The following is an 11,055-nucleotide window of genomic DNA, read 5'->3' as shown; positions in this document are numbered from 1 at the left end:
ACACTGCTTACATTGATAGGGTTTCTCTTGAGTGTGAGTCCCTTCATGTCTGTGAAAGAAAAAGCAAGAAAAAGACTTTTCCACATTGTTGGTATTCATTAGGCTTCTCTTCTGCATGAATACTTCCATGTACGTGAGGTTCACTGGACGTGTCAATGGGTTCTCCACATTGTTGATATTCATAAGACTTCTCTTCAGTATGCGTTTTTGCATGTCTGTGAAGATGATGGGATTGAGCGAAGGCTTTGCCACACTGCTTACATTCATAGGGCTTCTCTCCAGTATGTGTTCTTCTATGAATCTTAAGGTGACTGGATGTAGCAAAGGCTTTTCCACATTGTTGACATTCAAAGGGCTTCTCTCCCCTATGAGTTCGTTCATGTCTGTGAAGCTGAGAAGATTCAGCAAAGGCTTTGCCACACTGTTTACATTCATAGGGCTTCCCTCCAGTATGAGTTTGTTCATGTTTGTGAAGGTGAGAAGATCTAGCAAAGGCTTTTCCACACTGCTTACACTCATAGGGCTTCACTCCAGAATGTGTTTGTTCATGGATGTGAAGGTGAGAGGCAGTACTGTAGACTTTTCCACATTGTTGACATTGATAGGGCTTTTCTCCACTATGACTCCGTTCATGTCTGCGGAGGGCAAAAGAAAGTTGGCATTCATTGGGATTCTCTCCAGTATGGATTTGTTCATGTATCTGAAGGTAAGACAAAGTAGTGCAGGCTTTTCCACACTGTTGACATTCATAGGGTTTCTCTCTAGTATGTGTTCTTTCATGTCTGTGAAGTTTAGAGGACTCAGAGAAGGCTTTGCCACATTGTTGACATTCATAGGATTTCTCGCTAGTATGTGTTCTTTCATGTCTGTGAAGTATAGAGGAGAGAGTGAAGGCTTTGCCACACTGCTTACATTCATAGGGCTTCTCCCCAGTATGAATCCGCTCATGTATCTGAAGGTAAGAAGAAGTACTGAAAGCTTTGCCACATTGTTGACATTCATAGGGTTTCTCTCTAGTATGTGTTCTTTCATGTCTGTGAAGTTTAGAGGAGTCAGTGAAGGCTTTGCCACATTGTTGACATTCATAGGGCTTTTCCCCAGTATGAGTTTTTTCATGTCTGTGAAGTTTAGAGGACTTAGTGAAGGCTTTGCCACACTGCTTACATTCATAGGCCTTCTCTCCAGTATGCGTTCGTTCATGTCTGTGAAGGTTAAAAGAAGTAGTGAAGACTTTTCCACATTGTTGACATTCATAGGGTTTCTTTTTCATATGAGTTTTTTTATGTGAGTGAAGGCTAGACGACAGAGCAAAAGCTTTGCCACACTGCTTACATTCATAAGGCTTCTCTCCAGTATGCATCCATTCATGTCGGTGAAGGGAAAAAGAAGTAGTGAAGAATTTTCCACATTGTTGGCATTCATTGGGCTTCTCTCCAGCATGGATTTGTTCATGTATCTGAAGGTAAGATGAAGTACTGTAGGCTTTTCCACATTGTTGACATTGATAGGGCTTCTCTCCAGTATGTGTTCGTTCATGTCTGTGAAGGGAAGAAGTAGTAGTGAAGACTTTTCCACATTGTTGGCATTCATTGTTATTCTCTCCAGTATGGATTTGTTCATGCATCTGAAGGTAAGACAAAGTAGTGAAGGCTTTCCCACATTGTTGACATTTATAGGGTTTCTTTTTCATATGTGTTCTTTCATGTCTGCGAAGTATAGAGGAGTTAGTGAAGGCTTTGCCACACTGCTTACATTCATAGGGCTTCTCCCCAGTATGAGTCCGCTCATGTATCTGAAGGTAGGAAGAAGTACTGAAGGCTTTCCCACATTGTTGACATTCATAGGGCTTCTCCCCAGTATGAGTTTTTTCATGTGAGTGAAGGCAATTGGACCGAGTGAAAGCTTTGCCACACTGCTCACATTCAAAGGGCTTCTCTCCAGTATGCGTCCGTTCATGTCTGTGAAGGGAAAAAGTAGTAGTGAAGACTTTTCCACATTGTGGGCATTCATTAGAATTCTCTCCATTATGGATTTGTTCATGTCTCTGAAGGTAAGACAAAGTAGGGCAGGCTTTCCCACGTTGTTGACATTCATAGGGTTTCTTTTTCATATGAGTTTTTTTATGTGAGTGAAGGTTAGATGATTGAGCAAAAGCTTTGCCACACTGCTTACATTCATAAGGCTTCTCTCCAGTATGTGTCCGTTCATGTCTGTGAAGGGAAGAAGAAGTAGTGAAGACTTTCCCACATTGTTGGCATTCATTGGGCTTCTCTCCAGCATGGATTTGTTCATGTATCTGAAGGTAAGATGAAGTAGTGTAGGCTTTTCCACATTGTTGACATTGATAGGGCTTCTCTCCAGTATGCGTTCGTTCATGTCTGTCAAGGGATAAAGAAGTAGTGAAGACTTTCTCACATTGTTGGCATTCATTTGTCCTCTCGCCAGTATGGATTTGTTCATGTATCTGAAGGTAAGATGAAGTAGTGTAGGCTTTTCCACATTGTTGACTTTCATAGGGTTTCTCTCTAGTATGTTTTCTCTGATGTATTCTAAATAAACTTTGGTAAGCAAAGTCTTTCCCACATACGTTACATTTAAAAAGTACTTTCCCAGTGTGCATGATCACGTGACTGTGAAGACTTGTGGGTGAAACCAAGGTTTTACCACCTTCTTTACCTTCATGGGATTTCTCTCCAGAATGAGTTCTTTCATGTTTTCTAAATAAAGTGGGGGAATGAAAGGCTTTCCCACATACCTCACATTGAAAAGCTTTACCTCCCCTATGTGTTCTTGTGTGTCTTTGAACATCTGTGGGAGAAGATGAGGCTTCATCACGTTGTTGACATTCATCAGGTTGCCACCCAGTATGAGAATCTTCATGCCTTTCAATGTCATTGGAACAACTGGTGACTTTCCCACATACTGTACTTTCATAGGGTCCATCTCCAGTTTCTGTTAACATTTGTGTGTGAACACTTTTGAGAGAAACCAGAGATTTCCTGTATAATTTCAATTCACATGGCTTCTCGTCACATTCTTCATGCTTGTAGCACTCGGGTTCATAGTGAGATGTGATCTGCCTATGAGGAATGAAGGGCATATGAAGTCTTTGGCACACATAATGCAGTCACATGAATTTACTCTATTAAAATTTTTCTTTGCTTAAGAATTGGTATCTCATGACTAGCACATTATTAATACTTGATTAATTCATGATGTTGTATTTATTTAAGATCCTAGGTTAACGTTACTTCCAACATGAGGTAAAGCCTTGGTTTTTCAAACTTGTTCAAATTGCCAAAAAATAAAGAGATTGAGAGGAAACAATGCTTTGCAACACAGCTTGCCTATGGTCATTATCCAAACAGTTATATTCACATACACAATTTCATAACACTTTTTGCATGTCAAGCAATTTGAATAGACTTAATATCATTTTATATATATATATACACACACACACTCACACACACACAAGTTTGTTTCAGTTGACAGTAGACTTTATTAATTTAAATGTGGTGCTAAGAAGAGAACCCAGTGCCTCAAGCATGCAAGGCAAGCTCTCTACCACTGAGCCACAACCCCAGTCCCAGTGAAGTATATATTTCTGGTAAAATCTTATAAGAATAAATACATTTAAAGTTGTGCAAATTTCTTGCATTGGTTTTAAAAATTATATGACATCCCCAGATTCCCTCAAGGATTCCTCATGTCAGTACAATTACCTTAGATTGCTTCCAAAATTTTTGATCTGATTTTCAATGTTCTTCTCATCACATTTGTTTCCTAAAATGCCAAACCAAAACATTATAAATTTCTAGGAGCTAGAAATGTTTTCCAAATTCATGGTGCATTTTATGCTACATTAATTCACCAACTGATTGTCTTTTCATGTTCTACATAAATTAAAAAAAAATAAACACAAATTCTATAAGTAAATACACAAATTATTACCTATAGATGCCAGGTTTCTGAGGACTTCCAGCATCACATCTCTGTAAAGGTTCTTCTGGGAAGCATCCAGCAAATCCCACTCCTCCTGCATGAAGTTCACAGCCACATCCTCAAAGGTCACTGAGATCTAAAATATCCCACAAATGTGTAGTGGAGGCCAGGAGAGATTTGACAGCATGAGAAATCTATACTCAACATGCATGATGTTCACATGATTCCCTGGCCTCTCGATTAATTCCACAATTTGGTCATTGAAATCTCCAGTGCATTTAATTCTTCACAGCCACTCCAACACTAGATTTGGGCCCACACAAGGTAAATAGTAGAGTGTTGTACACCCTTCCTTTGGTGAGTTCACAGGAAGTAAGAGGGGCTCCCGGGTCACCCTTATCTTATTTGTTGATTACATCTCTATCACCTTCCTACTAACATCCTGTGCAGTAGAGAGCTAATATTAGCACCCTCCTTATTACCTACCCTTAGAAAAGAAAGCTGCCTGAGTAGGAAATTCCTTGGATCACACAACTCAGCATTTGAGTGATCCTGCCAACCACAGTGGCTCACTGGGCCTACACACTTAATATAGACAACATGGTATTTACTAATCTCATGTTTCCTTCTGAAAGTCAATTGTTCCATCCTTAAAGAAATGCCTAGAATCAACCCCAACCCACACCCTCAGAGTATGGAGTCACTAAAGAGTATCCATCGTAGACAACAGTTAGACAATCTTCCACACCGGTTGTCACAATGTGTTCACTGGGGACTGAGCTCAACTTGCATGATTACACTGAGGACAACTAGAAGTTTGCAGGTGCTTTACTCCAGAACAAATTTACCCAATTAGTAGTCAACCACAATGATTAATAAACACAACAATATAATAATTTCTGGTGGTTAATGTCAAAGCAGAATGGGGTGTGTGGAATGATGGCATGTGCCTCAGAAAGAACTCAATGACCCCAAGATGTTACCTTGTCCAAACAACAGCCTTACAAAATTACATTCGTTTGAAAAATAGTTTTCATAACAGACAGCGGAAAATCCTTTCCCAAACCTCATGGCAACCATGAATGTTCAATGATTCTCAAACTCTTCTGAACGGCAGAAGTCTCACTCAGATCATGTACAGTCATGAGACACATACCACCGTTCTGCTCAAGGACACTTTGATCAAGATAGGCCACATGTACAATGGTGGTCTGTCATGAAAGAGATTCCTCGTTCCTGTAGCACAGCTGGTGAAAGGAAACCTCAGGCACAAGCACTTCCAGGGTGTATTAAAGCAGAGGGTGGAAGCCCAGAATCCTGAACTATCCCACGCTGACTGCTTCTGAAACAGGCCACACCATGTGGGTCTCTAAGCAGGCTATGATTTCTGCACAGTGTGGAACAGCCCAAAGGACCACTTACCAGAACACGACACTGCCACTCACAAAGAACCATGCTCAAGGACATAAGACACATGACATTTGAAGCAGGACAGCATCAACAGAGGTTAATAGGAGCCTGAGAGAAAGTCTTTAGTGGGCTGTCATTCGTTGCATGGACAAATTATGAGTGACAGCAGGTGTCTTAGAGACAGATCACAATGATGGTCCAGGCAAACTGAAATCTAAGTGGCAAAGGGTACTTCATCCATCTATCCTACAGACAAATATCATTTATTATACATTTAACTGTGAAAGACTAAAACACTTTTCAAAATTTTAAAAAATATATAATTACTACCCACCCCCAGAAAAAAGAAAGTCAAGGCTTTGACATTTCAAACAGGCTTCCAGGAGACACTTAAGACCTGCCACCAATTTTCTACTGTTATTTCCAGACAACAGAAGTTGAGATAAAACTTTCTAATTCTTTCTTTTTATATTTATTTTTTTACTTGCAGTTGAACACAATAGCTTTATCCTATTTATTTATGTGGTGCTGAGGATTGAACCCAGGACCTTGCACATGCTAGGCAAGTTCTCGACCACTGAGCCACAACCCCAACCCACCTTCTAATTCTTTACATGGCATATTTTATCATATTATTAAAATTAAATAGATAAAGAAAAGTATTAAATAGAAAACTATGAAAGACTCTCATGATCATGAATGCAAAATTCCTCATCAAACAATACTTTACTGAATCCAAAAATAAATAAAAAAAGAATTATAAACACAGCCAAGAGGAAATTATTACAGCTCTGTAAGACTGAGTGCAAATTAAAAACTCAGTTAACATTTTCCTGGTACCAGCATACTACTGTGGGAAGTCAAGCCCAGTGGCCCAGATCCACTCACATCGCCCTCTGCAGGGCCCAATTCAGAATTAAAAAAAACAATTAACATTATCCATCACAACAAAAAGCTAAATAATAAATATTGATTATATCAATAGTTAAAAAAATCAAGAAAAATGAAAAAACACACAAACTCAAAAAAACACAATGTCTTCATAGAGAGACAGCATGATCCTCTATGCTACTGGAATCCACTGAAGAATCATGAAAAACAATGATGTGACATCAGTGTTGTCATGTTCATAGACAGGAAAATTTTTATATTATTGACAGCAGGAAGCTGGGCATGGAGGCCATGCCTGTGGTCCTTGACAATCAGGGGGCCGGGGCAGGATGATCCCAGGTTTGAGTCAAGCCTGGGCAATTTTGCAAGACTCTGTTTCTAAGCAAAAAATTAAAAGTTTTGGGAATGTAGCTCAATGGTATAGCAGCCCTAAGTCCAACACCCAGCACCAAAATGAAAAGAAAAAAAAACACACACCACTTATACAGAACCAATAAAAGAGAAATACTCATATATAAATCTAACAAAAATCTGTATGACAAAAACTGCTAACTTCTAATAAAAATATCAGAGACATGGAAAATATTTGGAGATACTTTTATGTTCACAGATGGGAAGCCTCAGTTACCATCAATTCTTACCAATTTTATTTATGGATTCAATATAATCCCAATAAAAAATATTTTAAGTTATGTTTTCAGTAACAAAAGATCTAGAACAACCAACACAGTAATGAACACTCAGTTCACAGGATGAACACTACCTGAGGTTAACAGCTACTAAAAAGCTACAATCATCAAGACACAGTGGTATTTGGCACAATATAAAAATATTCCACTGATCTTTGACAAAGGAGCAGAAGAAAATCAATGGAAAATATAGTCTCTTGGACAATATTGCCAAAGCACTGAACATGAATTAACATGTAGAGAAAGAAAACATTCTCATTTCACAAATGTCACAGAGCTCCCAGTGGAGCCTCAGTCTCAAAGTAGGACACACAGCTGGGGCTGCAGCTCCAGCAAAGCACCTGCCTGGCAATTAGGAGGCCCAGGGTTCACTTGTCGGCAGCAAAAAAATTGCCTATACATTGTAGTACCTAATGCAAAACTCCAAACTTCACTAAAATAACAAAGAAATACAGAGAAATCTGGGCTGGAATGACAGCTTCATATGCAACATCAAACACATGAACTGTGAGTGAAAAACTTGTAAATAGAACTTCATCAAAACGAAGTTTGCGTTTTTCAAAAGATGCCCTTGAGAGAATGAGAAGACATGCTGGAGAACTGGACAAAATGTTGTCACAACACATAGTGACACTGGGTTGGTATAAAATATACATGAAGAATACTCAGTAAAAAATAAGCAACCAAGTTGGAAGTGGGAAAAAGATTTGGAAAGATACTCAATAAATAGGCACAGTTAACACATGTGTGAGAAGATGTTCACCTGCATATAATTAGGAAACTTCAAAATGAACAATGAGGTGCCACCAGGTACTCAACTGGAGTGGTGAAATGCCAAACACCAAAAGCTCCAAAAGACAGTGAAAACATGAATCAGCAAGCACCCTTCCCTTGCTCATGTGAATGGAGAGAAGAACACTGTCTCTGGAAGACAGTCACGCTCTTACAAAATAAACATGGTGCACTCTACAATTAATTCACCACACTCCCGGGTGTCTATGCAAATGAGGTGAAAATTATGCACAGAAAACTTCTCAGCAGTGACTACAGCAGCCATGTCCAGAACTGTCCAAAGCTAGAAGCAAGGAAGATGCACCTTTCAATGCTGAATGGACGAGCTGCAGTTTAACCAACCAAAGAACATCACCCAGAAAGTGAGCTCTGCAGCCTGCAAAGATACAGCACCCTTAAAGGCAGACTGGTAAGTGAGAGAAGCCAGTCTGAAAGGCCAAGTGCAGTAAGATTCCAAGTCAAGAACATTCCAGAAGAGACAACATTATAGATGCACTGAAACTCTTCTGTATGACATTATTATGTAGAATATGTGCCACACAAAATCACACCACACAGAGGAGGAACCCTAAGGTAAAGGATGGATTTCAGCTGATGATAAAGTGTTGCTTCATCCACTCTCTTAATCAAATGTAGGATACCGATTCAGTAACTAACAAGCATCCAACATCAATGCAAAATATTGAGAACAGTGTAGAGAAGAGTGTTTGATACTATATGTAATGGCTCATTAGAATTGTCAACCGCATTGCATTAAGAGATACCTGTGATTAAGAGGCCTCTGGGTGTGTCCGTGAGGGTGTGTCTACAAATGATTGGCATGTGGAATAGAGAACCAAACTAGAGAACCTCCTTAGGTATAGGCAGCACCATCCAATAGGATGGTGTCTTAGGTGGAACAAAAGTTGGAAGAAGAAGGAAGCAGCAGCAGTGAAAGGCCTTTCTTCTCCAATGGCTGCTGCAATGGCCTGAGGATATCACACTCTGCCTGTGATTCTCCAGGGAGTTTCCAGAAACTTTGGTCTGACTAGGGCAGCACCAGTGATCCCTCTTGTTCTGAGGCTTCAGCCTCTTGGACTCTGCAGCTACTACTTCTCAAGCTCTCTACTCTGCAGACAGCCACTGTGGACATCCAGCTTCAGGTCAAGTAGGCCAACCTAATAATTCCCCTTTTAGAATCACACTTTGTGTTGATGCTGTTCCTCTAGAAATCATTGATTAACAAACTATAAGTCTAAAATTGCTCTGAAAAACAAAATTGATTTAATAAGGAAGTGAATGAACTACCATGACATAAACTTTAACAAATATAAACATAAGAAAAAATATTACATAATGAATACCTTTCCCAAATAATAATGCAAAAAATAAAGTAAAGAAGAAAAGTCATAGTTACAAATTTCAAAACTATGGACAAAAGCAACGAAACTGATTTTCAATACTATTTCCATCTGGAAAGAAACTGGATGATAAAACTTTTTTTTTAATACATATTAATTCTTTAGTTCTAGGTGGGCACAATTTTTTTATTTAATATTTATGTGGTGCTGAGGATCGAACTCAAGGCCTCACGCATGCTAGGTGAGCTCTTTTTCTCTGAGCCACAATCCCAACCCCTGGATGATAAAGCTTTAAAAGGTATTCCAACTGCTGGTGTGGTGGTGTGCACCTGTAATTTCAGCCACTAGGGAGGTCAAGGCATGGAACTGGCAAGTTGGAGGCTTTCTCTGCAATTTAGCAAGACATCCAGAAATTTTGTGAAACTTGGTTTTCATCAACAATAAATGGGGGGACTGGGATTGTAGCTGAGTGGCAGAGCACTTGCTAGCATGTATGAGGCACTGGGTATGATCCTTAGCACCACAGATAAATTAACAAAAATAAGGTATTCTGCCCCTCTACAACTATACAAAATAAAAACAAAAATAAATAGGTACATAATAAACAGGAAGGGCTGAGGAGGTGCTCAGTGGTCAAGTGCCTCTAGGTTTGTTACCCAGTAAAACACCTGCCCACCTCCAAAATGCTGCTCACACATTGAAATTCATTTTTTTGAGGACAACATAAGCATGAGCAAGTCCCTGGCTTCAATCCCAGCACTCAATACATCAGCAAATAAGTAAACCCCAGTCTACAATACGAATTTTTTTGGGGTGGAGAGTAGCTCAGTAGTAAGAACTTGATAGCCCTCGGTTCAGTCCTCAACAGTCCATGTATATACACACACACAAACCCACACACACAAACAAAAAAAAACCCTGAAAATATATGTAATGAGTGATAAAAAAGGCAACAAAAATCAATGAAAATACAACACACTTTCTTACAAAGGAGACTGAACTTGCCCATGATCTACACTCTTTGAAAAAACAAAGAGCATTTCAGTAAATTATGTGAAATTCAGGGCATGGATTATTGTGTTCTATGGGGTGAAATTAGAAAAACTATATCTAAAATGAAAATAGTACACTGTATCTAAGACCAGTGAAATTACTGTACAGGACAGATAGAGTAGAGAGAGCATTTATGTTACTCCCAAGTTTCATAAGTTAAAAGGCCAGTTCCCAAATGGGTACCCCTAGGAGGAGGTAATTAGGAGGGAACAGGAATCAGGTGACATGGTGAGAGTGCTTGTGAGAAGATCAGCACCCTCACTTAGACATATATATCTCTCCTTTTCAGAAAACAGGTGTCATTTATTATTTCACTGATAAAGTATACAGTGATTTTTAAATGATCACAGTTCGGTATTTTAGGTATTGCCAAAATTGTCCTTAAAACTTCCAATGAAGATGGGTGTGATGGCGCGCATCTGTAACCCCATTGGTTCAGGGGTCAGAGGCCCAAGTTGATGTAGCAAGACCCTGACTCAAAAGGAAGAATCTAATAGGGGCCAGGGATGTGGCTCAGTGGCTAAGCACCTCTGGGTTCCATTGCTGATACCAAAAACGACACAGCTAACACGAACCTGCCAAGTCCAGACAACAACAGTAACAACAAACTGTCATTCCTGTCAAATTCATCAGCTTGTCAACAACTGTAACTAATTTACATAAAATCAAATTCATAAGTTTATCCACCACAATTTTTGTAGAAATGGATTCATTTCCTGCAGCAATAATGGTAGACAGAGTTTCTCTGTATCTTAAGTGGCATTCTGGAATCTAGGACATGGATTTCAATTGGAAATCATTGAAAAGATAAGATCAAATCTCCCCAATTTTATATGCATACTCAGGGGTAGCAAAAGATAAATTAGATGTGTGTGGTGTTTTTTTTTTTGTTGTTGTTGTTGTTGTTTGTATGTTTTTCTGTTCTGTTCTTTTTC

The 11,055-nt window shown here is 39.2% G+C and overlaps 2 protein-coding genes across 7 annotated transcripts in view; both read right to left on the bottom strand.

Moving 5' to 3' along the window:
- LOC124092079 (zinc finger protein 709-like) overlaps positions 1-11,055 on the bottom strand; it is a 147,569-nt gene that overhangs the window by 35,485 nt on the left and 101,029 nt on the right. The gene's annotated exons all lie outside the window — the stretch shown is intronic.
- LOC124092073 (zinc finger protein 14) overlaps positions 42-11,055 on the bottom strand; it is a 112,065-nt gene continuing 101,051 nt past the window's right edge. For 3 of the 6 annotated variants that reach the window (XM_058579046.1, XM_046443370.2, XM_058579047.1), the window contains exons 2-4: positions 3,955-4,081; positions 3,726-3,786; positions 42-3,080 (exon numbers count right to left, since the gene is read on the bottom strand). In XM_058579046.1, coding sequence (XP_058435029.1) covers positions 44-3,080; positions 3,726-3,786; positions 3,955-4,081 — 3,225 coding nt within the window. In that variant the 3' untranslated portion in view covers positions 42-43. Of the gene's footprint in view, positions 3,081-3,725; positions 3,787-3,954; positions 4,082-11,055 lie in introns of those variants that run through there. The other 3 variants (XM_046443372.2, XM_058579048.1, XM_046443371.2) reach the window with 3 other exon arrangements.

Source organism: Marmota monax, unplaced genomic scaffold, assembly GCF_021218885.2.
Source record: "Marmota monax isolate L192 unplaced genomic scaffold, Marmota_monax_Labrador192_F-V1.1 WCK01_AAM20220418_F8-fsc00168, whole genome shotgun sequence".
Taxonomy (NCBI): Eukaryota; Metazoa; Chordata; class Mammalia; order Rodentia; family Sciuridae; genus Marmota; species Marmota monax.
Note: the sequence above shows the minus strand (reverse complement) of the source record. Positions and strands in the feature narration are given on the sequence as shown.